The sequence below is a fragment of the Blastomyces dermatitidis genome, assembly GCF_000003525.1.
Source record: "Blastomyces dermatitidis ER-3 genomic scaffold supercont1.5, whole genome shotgun sequence".
NCBI lineage: Eukaryota > Fungi > Ascomycota > Eurotiomycetes > Onygenales > Ajellomycetaceae > Blastomyces > Blastomyces dermatitidis.
Genome location: NW_025544778.1, coordinates 3,016,345 through 3,038,980, shown reverse-complemented (window position 1 = coordinate 3,038,980; position 22,636 = coordinate 3,016,345). Strand labels below are relative to the sequence as shown.

General features: G+C 47.8%; 8 protein-coding genes across 12 annotated transcripts; 4 read left to right on the top strand and 4 right to left on the bottom strand.

Annotated features, from left to right (window-relative positions):
* Positions 1-73: 73 nt before the first annotated feature.
* Positions 74-979, bottom strand: BDCG_05266 (uncharacterized protein; the record flags this gene model as incomplete). Its single annotated transcript, XM_045420937.1, has 2 exons — positions 74-706; positions 872-979. 2 exons carry the CDS (start codon positions 977-979, stop codon positions 137-139), a joined length of 678 nt encoding a protein of 225 aa, XP_045276926.1. The 3' UTR covers positions 74-136.
* Positions 980-1,399: 420 nt separating this feature from the next.
* Positions 1,400-3,957, top strand: BDCG_05265 (Snf1 kinase complex beta-subunit Gal83). The gene is made up of 3 exons (XM_045420936.1): positions 1,400-2,513; positions 2,616-3,279; positions 3,406-3,957. The coding sequence occupies exons 1-3, from the start codon at positions 1,564-1,566 to the stop codon at positions 3,451-3,453; spliced, it is 1,662 nt and encodes a 553-aa protein (XP_045276925.1). The 5' UTR covers positions 1,400-1,563; the 3' UTR covers positions 3,454-3,957.
* Positions 3,958-4,035: 78 nt separating this feature from the next.
* BDCG_05264 lies at positions 4,036-9,245 on the top strand. 3 transcript variants are annotated; one of them, XM_045420933.1, is made up of 3 exons: positions 4,036-4,990; positions 5,354-6,205; positions 6,287-9,145. In XM_045420933.1, exons 2-3 carry the CDS (start codon positions 5,919-5,921, stop codon positions 7,824-7,826), a joined length of 1,827 nt encoding a protein of 608 aa, XP_045281198.1. In that variant the 5' UTR covers positions 4,036-4,990; positions 5,354-5,918; the 3' UTR covers positions 7,827-9,145. The 3 variants fall into 3 exon arrangements, with proteins under 3 accessions (XP_045281198.1, XP_045281199.1, XP_045281197.1); XM_045420934.1 differs by having other exon boundaries at positions 4,618-5,264; positions 6,287-9,245; XM_045420935.1 differs by having other exon boundaries at positions 4,618-5,264; positions 6,296-9,145.
* Positions 9,246-9,356: 111 nt separating this feature from the next.
* On the bottom strand, positions 9,357-12,417 carry BDCG_05263 (NIF domain-containing protein). The gene is made up of 3 exons (XM_045420932.1): positions 12,129-12,417; positions 11,682-12,034; positions 9,357-11,615 (listed from the first exon to the last, which is right to left on the bottom strand). Exons 1-3 carry the CDS (start codon positions 12,216-12,218, stop codon positions 9,923-9,925), a joined length of 2,136 nt encoding a protein of 711 aa, XP_045276924.1. The 5' UTR covers positions 12,219-12,417; the 3' UTR covers positions 9,357-9,922.
* A 97-nt stretch (positions 12,418-12,514) lies between these two features.
* Positions 12,515-15,778, bottom strand: BDCG_17094. Of its 2 annotated transcripts, XM_045426252.1 has the most exons (2): positions 14,446-15,778; positions 12,515-14,253 (listed from the first exon to the last, which is right to left on the bottom strand). In XM_045426252.1, the coding sequence occupies exon 2, from the start codon at positions 13,337-13,339 to the stop codon at positions 12,917-12,919; it is 423 nt and encodes a 140-aa protein (XP_045281195.1). In that variant the 5' UTR covers positions 13,340-14,253; positions 14,446-15,778; the 3' UTR covers positions 12,515-12,916. The 2 variants fall into 2 exon arrangements, with proteins under 2 accessions (XP_045281195.1, XP_045281196.1); XM_045426253.1 differs by lacking the exon at positions 14,446-15,778 and having other exon boundaries at positions 12,515-14,301.
* On the top strand, positions 14,437-15,755 carry BDCG_05262 (rRNA biogenesis protein RRP36). The gene has a single exon (XM_045420931.1). The coding sequence runs from the start codon at positions 14,466-14,468 to the stop codon at positions 15,534-15,536; it is 1,071 nt and encodes a 356-aa protein (XP_045276923.1). The 5' UTR covers positions 14,437-14,465; the 3' UTR covers positions 15,537-15,755.
* A 2-nt stretch (positions 15,779-15,780) lies between the features above and the next one.
* BDCG_05261 (elongation factor 1-gamma) lies at positions 15,781-17,890 on the bottom strand. Its single transcript, XM_045420930.1, has 4 exons — positions 17,674-17,890; positions 17,364-17,547; positions 16,395-17,081; positions 15,781-16,335 (listed from the first exon to the last, which is right to left on the bottom strand). Exons 1-4 carry the CDS (start codon positions 17,701-17,703, stop codon positions 16,049-16,051), a joined length of 1,188 nt encoding a protein of 395 aa, XP_045276922.1. The 5' UTR covers positions 17,704-17,890; the 3' UTR covers positions 15,781-16,048.
* A 34-nt stretch (positions 17,891-17,924) lies between these two features.
* Positions 17,925-21,091, top strand: BDCG_05260. 2 transcript variants are annotated; one of them, XM_045420929.1, is made up of 4 exons: positions 17,938-18,859; positions 18,947-19,956; positions 20,157-20,292; positions 20,479-21,091. In XM_045420929.1, exons 1-2 carry the CDS (start codon positions 18,013-18,015, stop codon positions 19,036-19,038), a joined length of 939 nt encoding a protein of 312 aa, XP_045281194.1. In that variant the 5' UTR covers positions 17,938-18,012; the 3' UTR covers positions 19,039-19,956; positions 20,157-20,292; positions 20,479-21,091. The 2 variants fall into 2 exon arrangements, with proteins under 2 accessions (XP_045276921.1, XP_045281194.1); XM_045420928.1 differs by having other exon boundaries at positions 17,925-18,859; positions 20,157-21,091.
* Positions 21,092-22,636: the final 1,545 nt, after the last annotated feature.

The window sequence follows — 22,636 nt, the reverse complement described above, 5'->3', positions numbered from 1 at the left end:
TAAAGTATCCTATATGTCAGCATTGGTAGCGAATGGTATATAAATTCTTATGGAATTACATGCAACAGGAAGCCGTAGGCAAAAATAACAAGCAAATCAACATACGGATTCCAGCAATACTCATTCAGATAGTGGATTATATCCTCTCATCATCATCATCATCATCATCATCATCATCATCATCATCATCATCATCATCATCATCAACATCATCATCATAATCATAATCACAATCATCATCCTCATCCTCATCCATGTTACCCTCACCATCGTCATCCTCCTCCTCATCCTCCTCCAGAATCATCGTCACAAGCAGGTTCTCTTTATCCCTCTCCCCCTTATAAATCCACTCACTACCACTCCTATTCCCAATTTCCTTTTCATCTTCATCTTCACTTTCCCATTTGCCCAACCCCTTACCCACTCGCTCTGTCTTAAACGCGGGCAATCGCCACAAACCCCGCATTCCCGTCCGTTCCTCATCCCCCTTCTTATTTCTACGTCTGATTTTTTGGCTTGGGCTGGGTAGATAGCGGCTATTACTACTACCATCACCAACTATTTTATTCTTGCTGTCTGGGAATTCGTTGTCCTCGCTTCCAGGGCTGATATTAAGCAATTGATGCATATACCCAGACAAGAAATGCAAAGATATCCCCGCGGACACACCAAGGGCACCAGCGACGCTGAGGAAGATGTATAGCGACTAGGAGATTTTATCTTTGGTTAATTTGGATATTAAAACGTTTAAAAAGTCAAGGGGGGCGCACGGGGTTTTGCCAGATGGATGAGGAGGATTCACCTCGAATTTTAGCAAGAAGCGCAGGGGCAATAAGATACAGATATGGAATATATAGAGTACCACATGTACGCAGGGAGTGGCGAGTGCTTGTAGAACGGTCAGTAGGATGTTGGCGGTGATGGTGACGGGGTAGATGGCATAGAAGGCTGTGGTTGTGAGGACCGTTGCCCAGGACATTTTCTGTCCCCGTTATCTTTCTACTGTTTTCTTGGGAGATTAGTTGTATGCATGTAGTTTAACTACAGGCAAGTATTGCCAATCTGGCTGGCCTGGGATGGGATGTTTATTGCGGGGAGAGATGATCTAGCTCAGAACTAGAAGGAGAAGTTGGACGGGGATGGATGAATTGCTGAATCTACCGCGACACCTCCCGTGTGGTTGCACCGTAAGCGGTTTAATTTGGAATCTAACTTAAAGAGACAGGATGTGTGTGTAAAGTAATAATTAAATTATATTGATATTCGTAGTAGCTATGTATAAGTTGACAATACTATAATAACCAACTTATAGATGACTTGTTTATGACTAATCCAGCAGATGATCCGTGCACCAACCCTAAAACCCCTCCCCGATCTGGAAAATGTCCGAGCTGATAAGAGACGTCTGACTTCATCGCGGCTGGATCTGTACAACAACCTGTATCTACATGCATACATCAACACCGTGGGCAGACAATGCCCGAGACAGTTCGCTATCTGAGCCAACTTTGACCATCTGATTATATGCCAGATTGAAAAGGTGGGATACAACCCGCCCAACAAATGGGGAACACCCCATCCAAACCCCCCCAACCTGGCGGGGATTCCAACGCCAACACCAACTATCCAGCTACGGCGGGCAGCCAGCAAAATACATACAATGACAGGCGCGTAAATCGCCGCACCTCCATTCAGGCCCTCTCAGGCGCAACAGGCACCGGTACTAAATCTTCCGCCGCCGATCCGTCCGCCACTCGAGAAAGCGCGACTGGCCATCCCATCCCTCATCGCCAGCAGGGCCCTGTTCACCACTGGCTGCAGTCCCGTAACCTCAGTGACTCCTCACGATATGACCACCTCCAACAGCAGCAACCGCAACATAGAGATTCCCCAAGATACCAGCGAGAAACCAGCGATAAACGTGAACATCTCCCCACTCGTTACCAGGGGGAACCCTCCCCAGAACCTTCAAAGGCAGTCCGCGTCCCCTTCGCGCCCGACCGGGGTCCGGGTGCTGCCAACAATACAGGCGCCGGTACCAATGTAACCAGGCGCCACAATATTAGTGTGCATCGCGAGCAATACCGCCCCATAGAACCTTCAGGTCCAACGTCAAGTGCCTACTATGGTGCCTCCGCACATCTCTCGCGCCCCCCGCGGCTACCATTGCCCATTGGTGATGCGACGACGGCACCTGGCTCGCCGATAGTAGCGCCATCGTCGATGACTGGGCCGCATGCGATTGTACCTGTTCTGAGTGATAGGGCGGACTTGGAGTTATCGGGAAGTGGGGAGGGCGTGGATCGGGCTGGTCGGGCTGGGTTGGGGGATGAGGACGAGGAAGACGAGATGATTGATGAATTGGAGGTGGATGCGGGGATGGGCGTTGGGATTGGAGGGCTAGGTGTTAATAAGGCGGTGACGACGACGATTGAGTGGCGGGGCAGTGGAGAGAAGGTGTATGTTACGGGGACATTTGTGAATTGGGAGAGGAAGTTTCGATTGCATAAGAGGTTTGTTTTTTTATTTTTATTTTTATTCTTTTATTTTTAATTTTTAACTTTTTTTAATTTTTTTCCATATATATCATTATGATAGCTAACATATCTATACAGCGAAACGGAAGATGGTGTCAAAACAGCCACCCTCCAACTACGTCCTGGAACCCACCACCTAAAATTCATCGTCGACGGGATAATGAGCACATCTGACCAACTCCCCACCGCCGTTGACTTTACTAACCACCTGGTAAACTACATCGAAGTCATCCCAGAACCCGAAGAACTCTCGCGCCCCCGTCGCGAATCCGACCGCGATCGGCCTCCAAAATACTCCATCCCCCCAGGCCTCTATCCACCCCAGGTGCTCCCGGACACCCTCGAAGTCCACCCGGACCACGACTCAGACCGCGACTACACCTCCGACTCGACCGACACTTCCTCCCAACACCAACAACGACAACAGGAACGGCAGCCGCCCGAGGAAGAAATCCCACCCGGCGACTTCCGCACCATTATCCCGCCCTTCCTAACCGACATAGACGGCGAGGAAGAGGACGGGCCCCTCTACCAGCAGGCGGCAAATGTCATTGGTGACTCGCCAGTGCCCCCTATGCTGCCGATACTGCTTTCGCGGTCGATATTGAACATGACGACGCCGATGAAGGATGATAGTAGTGTGCTAAATATGCCGAATCATACGACATTGAATCATTTGGCGACGAGCAGTATTAAGAATGGGGTGTTGGCGACGAGTGTGTCAACGAGGTATAAGGCGAAGGTGAGGTTTTCCTTTTTCTTTTTTCTTTTTTCTTTTCGTTCCTTTTCTTTTCTTTTCTTTTTTTTTTGGTTATATGATAATCATGGTTTGTATCTATTTTTGCTAACTAAGATACGTCTCGTCTAGTGCGTTACGACCATTGTGTATAAGCCGACTGGAGATATCACGGGGTGAAAGTAACCAAGGCTTGAAATGGAGATACTTAGGATGATGAATGATTGAATAGAAAAGGAAAGGAAAAATTTTAAAGGAAACATTGAGCCCAGAATTATTTAGTCAGAGAGAGGGGAACAAGAAAAAAAGAAAGGAAAAAAAAAATACGAAAGGAAAGAGAAGGGCCCGATTGTTCCTTTCCCTAGTTTTCTCTTGGAAAATCTAATAATACATACGCAGCTGTGTAGATATATATACATACACGGAAAAGCTAGCTATCAGATAACGACAGACTAATGTAGAATCTCACGTCAAGCATACTAAATTCAAGCAATAATGGAGCATAGAGTACAGACTCCTCGTCGTAGTTAGTACCAAAAGGGGGGGAAGGAGAGAAATCCCCTCATCCCCTCTTCTCCAGATAGCCCGTGTTGGAAGAAGAACGGGTTAGCAGTAGTCAGTAACGTATATTAGCTGTGGCATAGTAAATAGTAGTATACGTAGAATGATGAGGGGGGCCCATGGTCCTTTTTTTTCTCTTCTCTTCTCTTCTTTCTTTTCTTTTCTTTTTTTTTTTTTTTTTCCCTTTCTTTTTTTAACCCCAGTAACTACATTTACTGAAATAATCCTCATTTCACAAGCTTACATACCTTGTTAAATAATACCCTCAACAGGCCCGGGCGGGGGTGGTGTGAGATATGAGAAATGAAACATCCTAACCAGCTCCCTCTGCACACACTTCTCTGCACACATCCGGGACTCGGGATGAAAGAAGACGACGACGACGACGAAGATCAAGTCCCTGCATGGGTGCAGAGTCCAGCCTGAGGAAGGGGGAGGAAGGGAAGGGGGGGGGGGAAGATTTCCTCCCGAGTGAGTGTGGATCGATAGTGGATATTATTGGTAGTGAGCACATAGAACAGACGCAGCGGACTTTGACAGAGGCCGCCGACTGGCCGCTATCCAGGCCTATCAATCGCATGGGCTTGGTTGGGCTGGGGGCCATTGTTGGTGCTAGCAATGGCTAGGGCGGTTACAGGGGCTTACTCGAAACGAAAAGAGGTTGAGATGAATGGTAACTTTTATGTAACGAAGGTGGATTTGGGATATTATAAGTTAGTGAGATATTATTGAAGGAGTAATTCAGTCATTGGCAGTTGTAGATATTGGATATAACTAATATTTAATAAATAATAAATAATATCTTGCAGAGGAAACTCGCTCACCAAGATCTTCGAGACGAGACAGCAGCGTGTCGCAGGTCTAATTGGCGGACAGCTGAAACAGCATCGCCCGTGTTCTGTCGCGGGTTGAAACAGCCGGCGATATTTACGACGGCGAAGAGGAGAAGCGGAGAAGGGAGAAGATGGAAGATAGAAACTAGAAAATAGACACAGAGGATGATGGTGATGGTGATGGTGATGGTGATGGACAAAGAGATGTTGTCTGTCTGTCTATCTCAACTTCCACTTCTCTTTCAACCTCATCTTCTCTCCCTCTCTCTGTCTCTCTCTCTCTCCCCCTGGCTGCTGGAGTAATCAACTAATAGTCAACTATTGTAAGTCAGTCCCTGTCTGTATTTTATACAACTATTGTTTCTTCTTCTTCTTCTTCTTCTTCTTCTTCTTCTTCTTCTTCTTCTTCTTCTTCCTCTCCTCCTCCTAGCCCCCCCTCCACTCCCCAACCCGCCTCCAGCCAACCAGCTCGCTCGTCGCCCACTCGCCAGCGGCAACAGGCATCGACTATCCCAACTGTCTGCTCTGGCCCGTTCTGCTCCAGTATCTGCTGGGTGCTTATTAGCTGCGAGCTTGCTAACTTGTTGGACGGCCTGGGTTTGGCCCCCCTTCTTCTTCGTCTTTTCTCTCTCTCTCTCTCTCTCTCTCTCTCTCTTTCACACGCTGGCGGCTAACTTGCATCTCAGTCCAGTCCAGTCCAACATCGCTCGCGGCCTCGTCCCTCCTCCTACCTACCTACCTACCTCGTTTCGCTCGTTTACTTACTTGCTTGCTTTGGGAAGACTGCGACGGGAGAGGTAGGCGAGGAGACGACAACAAAGACGAAGACGAAGAGAAAAAAAGAAGCAGCAGCAGAAGAAGAACTTCCCTAACTATCCATTCGTTTTACTTATTTTTAATCCCCGTTTGACCTATCGTCGATCATTCGTTTGGAAGAAATAAATACCCATTGTGGAACGGTTGGCTGGCTAGTTCAAAAACCCTTGAACTGGAAAATAAAAAAAATCAGCTGGACGGAGATATATCTACCTAGTCTCTTTCATCTGGTTCTTTCAATCTGCTATATCTTTTGTCCTTATCGTCCTTATCGTCTTATTTATATCGCTCCCGACTGTCGGTTTGTGCGAACCAGGGCTACTCTACGGAGTACACTCCCCTACAAGACGAAACACCAATCCTCCCAATCAATCAATCCCTCCCTTCCTCCTCCAACTAACCCCACCCGATAATATCTCGCCGTCGCACCCAGATATGTCCACTGCGGTCGCTCCACCCACCGCTGCTCCCCTCCCCCCAATGGTCGACCACAACCGTGATCATAACCGTGACCGTGACCGCGACCGAGATCGTGATCGTGATCGTCCAAGTGCCTTTGGTGGCCGTGACAACGACTCCTTCTCTTCCAGCTCCCATCCTGTCCTCGCTCCCATGTCTTCCTCCTCCTCTCAACCTGCTACCACCTCCACCCCTTCGCGGCCAACTACGGATCGCGCGTCCGGGAAAATTACTCCCCCTGATGGAAAACGTTCGCCAAATACGTACGCTTTTCTCTCTCACCGCGCTACTTGAATCCATTTTCATTTTCCTTAGTATTGAATATAGTAAACTAACCCGTATAGTTCTCGAAGCGGGGGCGCTGGCTCGTCCAAAATATCAGTTAAAAAGGAACCTCCAACCTCTCCCAGCCTTCACTCCAGCTCCCGTCATCGCCCTCGCAAACTCGACCTCTCTGCCAGCACCCTCTCCGCACAATCTGGCTCGTCCACATCCCGCGGCCCCTTGACCGCAAGAGAAGGTGGCCTGACTGCTATGCATGATGTTGGTTTGGCCTGTCTATCTCCGGGCTTCCAAACCCAAGACCCTGCCATCCGCGAGCAGCTCCAACGCAGCATTTCCGTCAGAGACCAGCAGAGATCCATAATCGAATCCCGGCTGCAGAAAACCGCTAAGGGGGACGGTCCGGATGGCATCAAACCCTCAGAATCAAATCTGTTCGGCTCTCTCAAAACCCCTTCCTCCAAGAAACGACCTCCACCGGGCTTATCAATCGTCCCCCCTTCCGCCTCACAATTCGCGAATGAACGAGTCATCCAGTCCGCCCCGCTAAACCAGACCTTCACCGGCCGTCATCACCCCCACCCCATCAGCCGCCATCTCATGAACCACCCTTCGGACCTTCATATGAACTCCCCCATCCACCATGCTACTCCCGCGAACCAGACAAACAACCGCCTCCCGCCGATCGCTGACGTCTTTGGCTCCGATGCTCTCGTCCCCCGCAACCAAGACCGCGATCACCGTGACTGGGACCGCGATGACAGGAATAACAACTCCCACAGCCGCAACAGCAACACCAACAACAATAACAACGGCGGTTTCTACCAATCCACCGCTTCTTCATTTAATAATAACTCCACCAGTAATTCTAATGCCAACAGCAACAATAATAGTAACAATCTAGGACCCCTCCCCTCCCCTTCCCTCGCCTTAAACAACCCAACATCCTCCTCCACATCTTCCACCACCACCACAAAACGCGCGCGCGAATACCGCTCCGCGGAAGAAGCCGTGCACGAACTCGCCGGCGGCCGTGAAGAGCTCCTCCCGCGCATCATCCACTACAACGGCAGCACCAACTCAACCACCACCAATAATACTAACCAACGCCACCACCCCACCTCACCCCCTCCTCCCGGTGCTAGTATAAACGGCACGCAGCACACCTCCAACTCACTCCATTACCACCATCACCACCACCACAATCAGCAACAACAGCCGCAGCAGCAACAACAACCCTACCCACCCTCAACCTCCGGCCGCCGCCGCACGCGCAACGAATACGAGCGCGATAATGGCAGCCCGCCCTTGGGCACCGGGCCCCCGGATATGAGATTCCGCGGCGCCCCTGCGACCGCCGCATCTACGACATCCCATGGGCCAACTGCAGCGCATGGCGGGAGTCCTGGCGGCGGTCATCACCATCACTCGCATGGCGCTGGTGCTGCTGGTGGTGCAAGCTATTCCACTGGAACGAGCGGTGCATTTGGATTTGGAGGAGGGGCGTTTGGAGCCGTGAGGGATTCGCCAGAGACGCAACGGAGGAAGAAAGAGGAGTTTTTGGGCTTGTGTGCGCGGGCGTGGGATTTGTTCCATTCGTAAGGGGTGTGAGATGTGGGTTGTGACTGGATGGAATGGAGTTTGAGGGCGGAGAAATGTGGAAGGGGGGGGGGGGGGGGGGGGGTGGTTTGTTTGCGGGGTCGTAGGGTTTAGGGGTTTTTTTTTCTCGTCCATTTCCCTTTATTTCTTCTGATTTCCTTGCCATTTCATTGATTGATTTGATCTATATCACTTTCCGTTACGGTTTCGGTTTCGGTTCTCGGTTTTGGTGTTCGCGCGGTTAACGGTTTCTCTCCCTTTTGCTCCTACTGGAGGGATTGTGGTGGCCGATCCGATCTCTACTACGCTATGCGCGTGCCTGAGAATTGGTACCGGTACAAATGATATGTGGATCGGATTTGATTGCAGGGCTTGCCTGGTCGACGTTCCCATATACATACAAATATTTTTCCCCGGTTTTTTCTTTTGATAAATGCTGTTGATGTTGATGGTCATGTCTTGTCTTGCTCTACCTTTTCTTCTTTCGTTTTCTCTTCCTCTTTTTTTTTTCTTTTCTACTTTTTCGCTCTACCCATTTTGTCTCGTTTTATCTATCTTCGTTTCTCCTGCCCCCTTATTTTTATACATATCCCCAGCTCAAAAAACGCTTCTTACCTTGATTTGCTTCTTATTTCCCGTTAACACTTTTACATTCACATCCATCTTTTTGAACTCAACTTTGTTTTTTTCTTGACATTTCACTTTTTTGCCGTTTCCCCCTCCTTTTTTCTCATTCTTCTAATTTTAAATTTCTTTGCAGCTTTTCCCTCTTTTTTCGCTTCTACAGGCTTTTTTCCATTTATTTTCTCGCCTAGTATTTCCCAACGGGTGTCTGGTGCATGCTACTTCTGATTCGGAATTTTTCTTCTCTTTTTCTTTTCATTTCTTCTTGGAAAAGTTTCATTCTCTCTGAGTGATTACTTTTTTCCTCTTTTCTTTTCTTTTCTTTTCTTTTTTTTTTTTTAATTATCAAACTTCTATATTTTTTTCTCTTCTATATCTATCTATCTACCTTTCACATTTTCTTTTTCAACATTTGAATATCAGATTCAGTTTTGCCTTCTTTCAGATGAAGTAACACTCTTATTTCCTTTTTCTTTCCATAGTCATCATATTGATCTAGGCAAAACTTAATTATTTCAGTTTTTGAATAGTTGAGTGGTGTTTTTCATTCACACACCATTCTGTTAAAAATTAATATCTAATGAGAAGAATATGCTATATACATGCACAGCACTGTTAATTGAGTAAATCAATTACTACCTAATCAGCTATATATCTACAAGTATTATCAATCATTTCTTCAACTCTAGCCACCTAGCTGAGATGTAGGTATATCTTGGTTGAATGCAATCTAAATAAAATATACTCATTTATAAAACTGATCAGCCTGCATATGTGATGAGAGAAAGAAAGCTGTATATATGAACCTCTCCATTGAGCCTGGTTTGAGTGAGCGGCCTGCCTGGCCTCCCGTAGATCTATGATTGATCTGTCCTACCCTTCTTTCCTTCACCGCTCGTCCGTCTGCATTGCATCTCGTGCATTGCATGCTGTTTTTGATCTCTCTTTTTTTTTTTTTGTCATATATATGTAGTATGTAATAGAGAGTAGGTGGTATGCTGGAAGAAAGAGATTCATGGGTGTTTTGTTTCGTGTATGTGAATTTAGGCACTGTAGGATATTCTGTCTCGCGGATTCTAAAGCTCTTCATTCCCTTCGAAGGGAGGTATGTATCTATCTATACATAGTGAAAGCACGGAGACGGAGTTCTATGTGTATTATTATGGGTTTATGCGTGAGCAAGAGAGAAAACAAAATAGGAGGATGAGAGGGGAGAAAAAAAAGGATTTCCCGCCCCCCTCAATCGAATCAAATGTACAGTACACTGCCAAATGCTAAATGTCAGCTCTCAAAGTGCGAAAATGCAATGCAACCAACCCCATTAATCCCCAAGTTTAAAAAACCAAAACAAAAGAAAGCCTCGTAAAATCCATCCCCCTCCGTCCCATCTGCCTAACCCTCACATAACCGACTAGGTTTAAAACCACCCATTTTTCCGAAAACGGCAAAACAGAGTAGGTCTTAATTTCCGTCATTCAATGGACCCTTAACACAACACCACCATCTGCCTCACTGTCAACATCCTCGTATCCACCTCTACTCCCCTCGCCAGTAAAAGTAATAGCACCTGTACCGGTCGTCACATCGTGCCGTGCAGGTGCAGTGTTCTTCTGCCTCTTTATATAGTTCTTTGCGGCCTTTGCTCCCTCATTCCCGCTACGGGACAGCGTGTGCGTTTCGATCGAGAGGCTGGATGAATAGCGGTGCTCGTGCTGCTGCTTGGAGCCCGCCGTCCTTTCCTGGCTGTGTGTCTGGAGGATTTGTACATGTGCCTGCGGTGCCTGCGAATCGCACTCTGCGCGACGGGGTGTCGATATACCCGTTTCAGCAGCATCTGCATCTGCATCTGCTTTTGCAGCGCGCACGCCGTCGCCGCCGCTAGCGCCCGCGCCCGCGCCCTCTCCCTCCCCATTCATCCGTCGAATAGCCTCCTCATCCCTCGCCAACTGCGCATCCCAGAACCCTTCAATATCCGCCTGCGAATGCGACTGTGGCAAATCCGCTTCCACTCCCACCTCCCCTCCCCTTTCCTGCCGCTGCCGTTGCAAACCCCTCCTCAGCTCCTCCCACTCCCGCACCTTGCAGCTAACATCCGCATAGTGCGCTAGCACGCGCAGTTGGCGGAGGACGGTGTCGAGTACCTTCTCCTCATGCTCTGGCGGGTGTGCGCTTGTGAATTCGGGGATTTCGATGATGTTGTATGGCTGCGCGAGGGCTTTGAGGGCGCTGTCGTCGATGAGGAGAGTGTTTGTTTGGTTCCAGGGGGTATTATTGCCAGATGGTGCGGCTGCGGCTGTGGCTTCTCTGGCTCTTTGTTTCTTGTTTTTCTTCTTTCTCTTCGCTTTCTCGACGCTACTGTCGCCGGGAGGAATAGTTATAACGGTAGTGGTAGTAGAATCAGGAGTAGTAGCGGCATTATTATCATCACTTTCAGTGAATCCCGGGTATAATCTCGCAATGCCCTTATCCGCCCATACCTTATCCAGCCTTTTGTAAACCTGCACCTTCTCCGCGTACTGCCTCGCATTCAACCCCAGCGTATCCCGCGCCCAAACTGCGACAAACTGCTCCTTCTCCTCCGCCGTGAATGTCTTCTCCAGTACCTCCCGCACCGTCTGCGGTTGCGAGCTCGTCCACACCATCACGGTGTAGTTCTCAAAGAGTTCCTTGAGGAAGGCGTGTAGGCCTGGACGGGTCCTGAAACGGATTGGCCGCCGGCCTATGCGGTGTATGAGGGTGCCATTCAGATCAAGGATAATGAGGAGGGGTTGGGTGGCTGTGGTTAGGGTTGGCGGGGAAGAGGATTGGGCGAGGTAAGTGGATGTTGGAGGGACGGCGCGCGGGGGAGTAACAGAGCGGCGGCGCGGGGAGGCCTGGGGGCGCGGATCAGGATTGGAGCTTTCAGGTCGGGATGGATGCGTGCCAGGATCACGTTGTCCATTAAAGAAGGGGTGGTGGGGAGTGGCCAGTGTAGAGTATGCGTTGATAGCGGTAAATGGGGACGTCATTGGGAAGGCGAGCGGAGGATATTGGAAGGGAGCGTATTGATATTGGTTTTGGTATGGGTTTTGATATTGGTATTGGTTGTGATATTGCGACTGTTGGTATTGCTGGGAGGAATAGTTTGGTAATAGCCATGGTGGTGGTGCTGCTGCGCCCGACACGGGTCTAGATATTACAATTAACAAAAGTTTTTGAAAGCGTTCAACAGATAGGGGAAAGGTAAATATTCACATCGACGCCGTCCGCGCATATACAGATTCAGACGCAGGTACATATCTCCTATCCTGCAAGGAGCCCTGCGTTGTGTAGGTACGGTATGTGGGCGCATCGGGATCTAAGGCTCGCTCCCGTTTCCGTCTTCTACTCCCCTCGTACCCTAATGAAGACGTCCGTTCGTAGGGTTGTGGTCTCTGGTTCCTGTCTTGCTCATGTGCCATCCATCTGTTATTAAAAGGCCTCCATGAATCTGGTCTAGATATCTGTCGGTCATCCTCGCGCTTCGGTGGACGGTTTGGAGTGCTCATATCTGCCGGGGCGCGGGGCTGTTGAGCTGTGGAATGAGGATGTACCGTGATAGCGGCAAACTGCAGCAATTGAGAAAGACTTTAGATGAAGGGAAATAGAGCGCTAAAGCAGGCTACAGAAGAGAACAGAGAGAAGGGTTGCTTCAATACTCACCATGCTTCGGCTTGGTGTGTCTGTTGTTGTCCGCGATTGCTTGGAAGAACTGAAGAAGTGAGAGCGCAAAGGGTGCAATCGGACCATCATATAAGAAATAGGAGGAGAGGAAAACAGCAAGGAATGAATATGACTATATAATCATTCCATGTATAAAAGGATCAAAGCGCTTTTCTATCGATTTAGTTGTGAGATGTAAATTATATGGCATCTAATAATCTGTACGGAGTACAGGCTAGAAATTTATGTTGAAATTCCAGTACCGGATTCAAATTGTTCCGGTCCACCTCTTTGAATCTTTAGGGGCTTGGGCCCTAAAAGATAGGCACTGAGTAGTGCCCAATCAGCTCCTCACAGGCGTCAGCAGAGCCCGGAATCCACCTCTAAACAGGTTCAGGAGGGCTGATATTCTCTGTATCACTTAAATTACTAGCGTTCCGCACCTCTATTTCAAATCATTTTATTTTAAATAAAACCTTTTAAAACCAGCTGGTGAGTGGCTTAAGTACAGCTGAGCGGACGTGAAGCACTGTTTTCCACTTCCTATGGTCATATGTGTTTATCCCGACTCCTTTTCTGATATACACACAATATCAGGTAACAAAATGCACCTGTCCGGGCTGGTCAACCCACTTTACCACTAATCAGTCAAGTGAGTGGCTTGAACATGCTTAATACTTCAGTGGGTAATGCTCAGAGGGCGGATCAGCCATATCTCAGCCATTGCAACTGTACGTTTTCACAGCGGACTGTGGTAGTACTCCTAGCAGTAGTATTTGCAAGTACCATCAAAATAGAACCCGCCTCGCAGCTACAATGTCCAGATATCCAATTCCCGGATCACAGGGAGATCCATCCATTTCTACCGAGCGCCCACCCGGCATATTCCCAGTCGAGGATACGGGTGATGCGATAATTGTGATCAACCATGATGTTTCGTGGGGCAATGTCAGCGCGTGTGAAGACAGTCCCTGATGATCGAGGGAGCATGTCTGATAACTCATTTTATATCGCACGCCGCCGAAACAGAGATAGCGGCGGTATGTCCCGGTTCTGAGATCATCATCTGTGCATAGAGGGGTTCCTGGGCAGTCCAAATTTTCAATTAGAGGGTCGAGAGATATCATCCCGATCTCACCACAGCAATCATTGATGACGCTGTAGATAACTTCGGGAAGAGGGACGGAGGTGTGCTTCGCTACCAGCTTCATGGCTTCAACCTCGACGCCGCCTTATAGTCGTTCCGCCCTTGGAAACATATAAGCGATCTTGTTCAAGAACCAGTCGACCACCTTGCTTGCTTAGAATGGTAATCACACCCCCCTCTAACGGCGGTTCATTCTTCACATCAATTGGAATTTTGAAGGTCTTTTTATCCAGTTTGAGATAGGTCTCGCCCAAAGGAGATTTCCATATGCCAATGGAACGCGATCCTCGAGATTGGGTGTGCTTCTGATTTGCACGCTGTTAGAGTGACGACTGAAGCGATGGATGTCATCGCTTCAAGTACTCGAACTTGGTTTCCGCATACCTGGAAAGATAGTTATTCTTCGTTGCATTATTTCAAACACTTGACGCTCACCAATGAATTGGTGACAAGCAATCATTTCCAGGGTCAAGCGGTCGGAATATTTGTTTTTTTTTTTCGGACCCCAGCGAACCAACTCAGTAGACTCCAAGCGCAGCTTGAATGTCGGTGGTTAGGTATCTTACTACTAAATTTCTGCAACCAAACACCAAAATGTGGATTATCTCAACGAATTTACGCGCGGTGGCCTGGATGTGTGGAAACGGGCTTGATTGGCTCATGCCTCCCTCGCATGAACTATGCTGGTCTACGGACTCGTAGCATATTCTTCATATCAACAGAGACAGCCACCACTAGGAATGGTCTAACCCGTATGCCAGACCGGCGTATACTCCATTAAAGAGGACAGTAAAATGTATTAAACGGGGATGAATAGTGGTACCGTTTCCAAGTAGCTGTAGTTCTTGGGCGAAGGTGGGAAGGTTTTGAATGTTGTATTTGGAGTATCCTGGGAGACCCCTGAAACTTCACCGAGGAAGGCTGTGGGGATACTTGGTTGATTCCTTCAGGCATAAGTTTGGTACAAAGTTCTAAAATCTATAATTAAAACATCAAACGGATCAGAAGGTGAGATATTCTAGAAGAATAATAAATTATGATGACTTTGTATGATAAGTGTTAAAAAGGGGTTTGAATATCACGTGAAAGCTGCCTGACCGCTTTGGTGGAATATCCCGGCAGAATAATTTAACACATCCGACCAACCAAAGAAAAGAAACATGTACTTACAAATCCTGCAAGATCTCAACATGCCGATTTCAAGTAAATTCAATCAGCGGGTAAGAGCTCGGCTAGAAGAGGACGAGTTTGAGCAATTCTCGGGCGAGTCTACCTCAGATGAAGGGTTAGAGGGAGGCGAATCTGTTGAGGACGAAGAAGAGCAGGAAGAAAATAGCGCTGAAGATCATAGCGAGGAGGACGATGACGAAGGAGAAGAAGATGATGACGATGATGGGGATGTAGAGGACTCCTCCTCCGACATAAACCCCTCGCTAAACGCCATCTCCTTCGGCGCCCTCGCAAAGGCCCAAGCATCCCTCGGAAAGCGAAAGCGGCCAACCGCCTCAACAGGGGGCATCTCGCCCAAAAGAGCGAAAGTTCCTGGCCGACACTCGCCTACTCCTTCTGCCTCATCCAGTGGAGAAAAACAAGAACCAGAACCAGAACTATCCGAATACCAAAAACACCTCGCCGCCAACGCCAAAAAACCACCTCAAAAGCTCACCCACCGAACCTCCAAACACGCTCCCACAATCCAATCCTCCCGCCATGCCGTCTCCCGCAAACGCACCATCCTCGAACCACCCCCAGTTCCCAAAGCCCGTGACCCGCGCTTCGACTCCGTCGTCCTAAGCCACAGCACAAACGGCAATTCGTCCACCGCAAGTAACGCCGCCATCCACGCCCGCAAAAACTACGCCTTCCTTGACAGCTACCGCAAAGACGAGATTGCGCAGCTGCGCAAGCAGGTCTCAACGTTACAAACCAAGAAACATAAGACAAACTATGATGAGCGCGAGCTCGCGCGCCTCAAGCGCCAGATTACCTCTATGAGTGATCGACAGCGCACGTTTGAGCGGAAGGAGATGGAAAGGGAGGTGCTAGTACAGCATCGACGGAAGGAGAGGGAGTTGATACGCGAGGGAAAGAAGAGTCAGCCGTACTTTTTGAAGAGGGGAGAGGTAAAGAAGGAGGCCGTTGCGAAGAGGTTTACGGAGATGAGTGGGAAAGAGAAGCAGAGGGCGTTGGAGAGGAGGCGAAAGAAGGTTGCTGGGAAGGAGAGAAAAGAGATGCCGTGGGGGAGGAGGGTGGTTGAGTAGTTTGTTTTTTTATTTCTTTTTGTCTAGCATGTTTTATTTATGTTTATTTTTATTTTTATTTTTTTTTCATTTCATTTTATTGTTGCTGGAGGGGGACATTATGTAGTCGATGATAAACGCTCCATCACATCGCCGGCCAACGTCATATTCAGCATTATATTACGCTACGAATGAATTCATGCTACTTCTATAGTTTGATGAAAGACCTATTATCATCAGTTTTTTTTTTTTTTTTTTTTTTTTTTTTTTTTTTTTTTTTTTTTTTTTTTGGATGAAATTTGTACTCCTTTTTTCTTTAACTACACTAAATCGAATCATTGTCACATTACTTCATTGTGCGATATCGTCAACCGCTGCTCCTCATGTTGTTGGAAGGGGAGGAAGAAAATTATAATAGTGCTGTGGAAAGCATCCTGTAAAAACGTGTGCGGGAGGTAAAAGAGATAGGGTTGAGGCAGGGGGAGGGAATCGTGGCAACACGTAATCGACGTGGGAATCAATCCGCTCACTCTTTATTTGCAGACACGGCCATCAGCGGAGGGGTATTCCTTGCCGTTGATGGTGATGGAAACGTCCTGGGCCCACTGGTCCTCAACAAACTTGCGGTCCTCTTCTTTGCTGGAATCCAGCTTGGTGAAAGAGTAGCTTTCCCAGTCGGGAGCGACGTCGAAAGCAGCTGCAGCGTCTTGGCCGCGGATGACAAAGGCGCCTACGATTGCGTTGTCGTAGTTCGTTCCGTAAACGGAGGCAGCGCCGAAAACGAACTTGCGGGAGGCCTCAAGACGGGTAAAGAAGCCACCTATAACGGAAAATGTTAGCAATAATGAAGGGAAACACTAAACGAGCGTATTAACTAACCAACTAAGTTGTTGGACATAAAAGTCAGCTTGAGTTCCTCGGGATACTTGTATTCCATCTTCCACAAGGAATATTCCTCGGGCTTGTAGTGCTCCCAGAACCATGGCATGGCAACGGACCGGGTGTCCTCGTTGGAGTACTTGCGTTTCCAGTCATCAAGGATCATAGATGGCTTGGGTAGGCTCTCAAGAGGGTGCTTGGCGGGCTTTGGGGCTGGTTTGGGCTCTTCTTCAGGCTCCGGTGCCTTGGGCTTTGGGGGGACGTTCTCCAAGCCCTCTTCAATGAAAGTTGGGTTGGGAACGACAGCTTTGTAAACGGCTTGGTTAACGATGGTCTCATACCATCTGGTAACGGCTGGGTTATCCAATCGCCAGGTCTTGCCAAGAACAAATTCGAAGCCACGAGAAGTCATCGAAGCAGCAAAGAGATCAGCAAGAGTAATACGTTCGCCAACCAGATAAGTGTTAACGGTCAGGTGCTTCTCGAGAACGGCAAGGGCACTGAGAGCAGCCTTAGAGCTGGCCTCAACGGAAGCCTTGTCGTATGGGTCGCGTCCAACAAGAGGGCGGAACCAGCCACCAAGAGCTGGAAGGAGCTCACTGTTGGCGAACGACATCCAGCGGAGGATAGAAGCATAGTCCTGCTTTGTCTTGCCTAGAAGGGTGGTCTTCTCATTCTGGGACGCGACTACAATATTTCACAATGTCAGTTTGGATACGAACATCTGAAAATATCTAGGCATCTCAAGGGCAAGTGGGGCAAAATTTGCACTTTATAAAATTGAAAAAAAGAAGAAAAAAAAAAGCAACTGTGATCAGAGTTAAGAGTAGTCAACAGGAAAAAAATTCTGTCAGGGATAACTGAATGATAATATGACTCATCATGAAAGACATATATATATATGTATATAGAGTTGCGAAGAAATCTATACGATAATAACAGGCGAGGAAAAGGAGGAGGGGTACATACGGTAAATGGCAATGGCAATGCACTCAGTCAAGACATAGTCATTGGCGCCCACGAAGGTGGGGATCTTGTTCAGAGGATTGTGCTTCTCGTACTCAGCAGGGCTGATAGATGATTTCTCAACGAGTTTAACTTCAAGGTCATTAGCCTTGGCTGCAACCCGGCACGCAGTGGTGCGTGGGTTGTCCTGGAGGTGAAGAATTGGGTGTTAGTTGTGCCCATCGAGCCCCTCATTGCTGCATCTTGCAAAAGCAAGAGAGCACAAGTGGGAAATGTAGAGTAGGAGAGCACACAAGGCACAGAGCTAACTTACAGAGAGACCGTAGAGTGTGCCGAAAGTCATATTGAGAGCCACAGAAGGATTGGAAAGTCCTGTGAAGGGGGAGGAGAGAGAGAGGGAAGAGTTGGTGTTAAGTGGAGGAGGGAAAAAGATTTTGTTGGAATCGAAAATGAAGAGGTTGAAAGTTTCCTGTTTGGGCCCACCTTCGTATCGGAGAAACAGAGCCGCCGGTGGTAGGCACGTGATATAATTATCCACCTCGAAAAAATCCAAAAGGATGGTATTATGAGAATGACATCGACGACGAAGTAGGAAGTGTATAAAATCAGACAGCAATTGAATATCGCCTTTCACAGGCAAATCCTTTACACAATGGCATGGCAGGGGCCGAGCTGCATTGCTCGCGCTCTCAGATCTGCGCAGCATAGCTTCCGATCGGAATGTCACCTTTCCCACCAGCCATATCTATCCACAGCAACCACATATCTGCGGTCCCAGAGACGCTCCCTATCAACATCACCCGAGCAACAACTTGATATTACCGCTGCGCCTCCAATTGACACGACGAAACTGAAATGCACCCCACAACGCATTCTCCCTGCTTCGCCGGCCTACTTTACCGGAACTCCGAAGTTCATCGATCATGTGTTGAAGCTGGAACAAATACACAGTAAATACTTCCTGCTACCTACCGTTCCTCCAGGTGAAGCACCACGGACCGCGTTCCTTAAACACGCGGACTACAAAAATGCCATCAACGAGGAGGTGCCGGCTGCCAAATATCGCCAGCTGCAGAAGGTTCTCGCTAGATTAAACCAGATCCGACCAGACAAGGTACCGCAGGAAGTGAAGGATATGCTCAAGTCTTTCACGCGACCTGGTGACCCCTACCAACAGAAACTTGCGCCCAAGACACTCGACGAGATGGGGAGGGCTAGAGGTGTTGGCCGACGGAAAACATCACATGCGAGGGTTTGGTTAGTTGAGGGCGACGGGGAGGTGCTTATCAATGGCAAAAATATTGTCCAGGTCTTCCCTCGCGTCCATGACCGGGAGAGTGCCCTCTGGCCCCTAAGGGCGACGAATCGATTAGATAAATATAACGTGTTTGCTATTACGCGGGGTGGTGGTGTTACTGGTCAAGCGGAAGCTATTACTGTTGCTCTTGGGAAGGCTCTATTGGTGCATGAGCCTGCCATGAAGCCGATATTAAGGAAAGGTACGTTATTATATCATTTAATATTTTTGCAATGTCCATATGAAATGAAAATTATTCCGCTGCTGACGACTTATGTTTTGGTTTTAGCCGGCTGTATCTCTACGGACCCTAGACAAGTCGAGAGAAAGAAGCATGGTCACTTGAAAGCCAGAAAGATGCCCGCCTGGGTCAGACGGTGAAGGATGCATCATCGTTTGTTGTACACTTTTTCCACTTCTCATTTTTCTGTATTAGCCTCATCCTTTTTTAACGTTGTCTTCCCCCATTATGCACAAACCTGTATATCAGAGATTTTCCCTTGTATTTTTTTGTCTTCCCCGCCTACGCGCGGCTCATTGACGGTTTCGGAGAACAACATAGAGCTCAATTGAATTTTTCAGACAGTACCAATTCACTTTGGAATTCAAAATTCTTTTTTTCACTCGATAAATGTGATATATCATATCAGACAGGGCATGTATTACAGGAGAATAATATCAAACGTAGGGGCACGCGCTACCTAGCCATGATACATATTATTCTCACTTTCTCCCCCTACTACTACCCCATACACGCCCTGGCTTCATCCACGTATGGAGGAATGGTACCCAGGTCCGAATGCATGGCTCTGCAGAAACCGAAACTCGCCTCTTCCTACTACAGACCTCCAAAAACCACAAATGGAGACAAACCGGTTCCTTCTAGCTTAAAGTGCCGCAACCACTTGGCAGATTGTGTGAGTGGCATCACCCATTGCCGATTTCTGGTCTTTTGATGTATAATTTTATTCAGCGTGACCTTATTGACTACAGACTACATGCTATGACGCCTTCTGGACATTTGATACCGTTCTTCATCCACATGCACATTTTTATTTCGTCCGGAGCCAACATACACGTCGCCTACTCTACCCTGGATATATAGGACTCGATGGCCCTGTTTCTACCGTATTCCTGCTGCTCTATTTGCGCGTGGTTCAGAGGGTTTTCATTAAGAAACGATGTTATGGAGTCCTACTGGGATTAGGTTGGGATTAAAGTCGGCTCGGATTGGAATGTATCCAGATGACAGATGACAAGGAGAAATGGAGTCTTGTTTTCCAAAACCTTGGCTCATATGTAAGTTCTACTTGAAAACGTTGGGTGTGCACTTTCATTGATATGACCTGCTACCGCCACACTGCGCCCTTTACCCCCTCACCTTTGTTAAGAGTGTCCGTAGACTTTGCCAAACTATCACTTACACGGAACTTGCGGGAGACGTGGCATTGGCTTATTTGCTTCATCCCACTGAGTGCGTTGCTGAGGCTTATGAACAGGACTCCAAACGATAGCGACAATACCATGTCAACACCGTTGACAGAACTCAGTCCAGACTATAAACTACTTTTTGCTCACTACTTTGTCTACTACAGAATGTGGATATATCAGTGGATAATATTGAGATGCTGAAATGCAAGTTGTTTTATTACTGCTTCGTCTTCGAGCTACCAACATCACATCCCTACGCCGAGGTGGATATCCTTGTACCATTCAACGGAAAAATTAAGTATCTCAAACGAGCTTAATACCCTTCCATTCTTGAAATGCGCCCGCTGAGGGTTGGAATGCGACTGCTGATTCCCAAAAGTCTTCCTGTAGTACAATTTTTCAACCTACTACAATTTGCTCAGGCCGCTCCACGTATTTCTGAAATCTAGTTATGCATTGCATCCGTTTGTAATCGGAGATATAGTTCTGCATAAGGATATCACCATGAGGGGAGGTAGACATGCCTACATTCTGTATGACATGCGAGGGTCGCTTGGTGCACGCTTCTCGGTTGTCATGGACGTTCCAGGCTTCTAAGGAATGTATCGACGAGGATAATACGCAAACATCCCCTTGCGCCCCTGCTGCTTATTTTCCCTTTTATACATCCGCTTGGTGGTTGCGGGCCAGATTCTCTGTCGACAGGTTTGGGGTATTTATATCTTTTTTTCCCCTGCCTTTCTTTCTTTAGAATATACGATCTTAGGAGTTGATAACCTGTAAGATAAGTGCGCAGTCACTCCGTGACACTGGGCAAGTGGAAGGATCAGGTGCTATTTTCTGTAATCAGCACCACGCTATCCGTCACTATAATTTCTACCTCGGAGATGGGTTAATATGAAGCAAAATCCTGTACAATTATATACAATCGAAGCGCACTGTAGTTCAAGATATCAGCGGGAATGAGCATGCATGCTCTGTACATAGTTGAGTAATAGTACCAATTTTAGTATTTCGAATTGAACATTCCTTGCACCTTGGCCAAGCCTGGGGGCCGGAAATAACCGAGTTAAGCTGGCTTTAAATTAAATTCATGCACCCCTATCTTCACATCTGACACATGCACCAGCTTCGAAATTAGGTATCCGAAATTTATCGATTGAAGTGTAGAGCGCTAGGATGATTTAACCTGCGGCTGAAATAGAAAACGTGTACTCCGTATGGCTCCTCCTTTGGTTGACGTGTGCGCCGGCCATCATAGATGTTTCTGACCATCATACCGCTAATGGATGTGGGATTGGTGAATTTTGGGAGGAATCTCGGTGGAATTGGACATCCGGTCTCCAGACAGGTTGTGAAATGTAATATAATAGACCCGAGGCAGCCGAAAGGGGCCCTTCAAAGGAATGAATAAGGCAGAAAAAACCAAAGATGAAACCCTAGAAAGGGGCAGGCGTCGCTGATTTTTATGTAAATCGTATAGTGTTTTCTTTTTGGCATACGGTGTAACTTCCAGGTATTGGTCGGATCATCTAACCGACGAGCACTTATTATTAATATAGTCTGCGGCTGCTTGTAATTTCCTTGTTGTTAGCTATTGTCAATTTTCCATTATTTCCCATTATCATTAAACCGCTGGCGTGGTAAAGGATGAGTGATTTGGTGGGGACGCTGAGAACCAGCATTGAAACTGAAAGGACGCAATCCACTTTTTGATTCGAGAGATTGATAATTTTACAGTTTTCGTATGACCTTTCTCTCTCGTGCCCCCCTGTACGTACCGTACGTTCTTGGAGCGACGTTTTCACTCGATTTAAGCCAGGATTATTCCAAAGTTGTTTTTCTTCACAGCGTTTAGGACTAATCATCCTAAAAGAAGATTTGCATCTCACTACCTAGTTACGGGGCATCGCACAGCATCCTTTGACAGAGAGATCCCAGTAACTAGTAGTGGACTGCCTTGTCTGCGCAAAGAGCAGCCACAGGAGAAGTCCCTTGCAGGGTTTCATGGACTATTGACCGCTCGCTTGGCAGTGTCAAGCAACTTGACGTCATTTTTAGCTTGGTTTCTGCAGGTGAAGATTAGCCAGACATGAAATTTCTTGACACCATCTTTGGGTGTTCCAGGCGGTGACCCGACAAGCTAGTGAGGAGTGGCTGACGTAGGGCCTGTTGGGGCCAATTGATGGCTCAAGAGCCGCCGCTAAGAAGAGCGAAGCTGCATAAAATATGCGAGGAGGAGCATTCGTCAAATGAGACCTGATACTGATTGGCCAGACGACCCCTTTTTTCTTTCTGGAAGAATTTTCGAAGAAGCAACCGACGGTTTTAATCTCCGGTCTACCAACGACATGAGCGGTCGACACGACGAGAACCAGTGAGGCAGAGGATATGACGGATGTTGGGGTGGGGTCGTACTTGAGATGGATGGTACCATTGACAAAATAGAGACTATGATGAGCGCTTTCAACCACAGGTTGTCCGGCAGCTGGGCTGGGCCGCTTTCATTGTGCTCAGCAATCCCTTTAGCTAGTGGAAAATCAAGTCG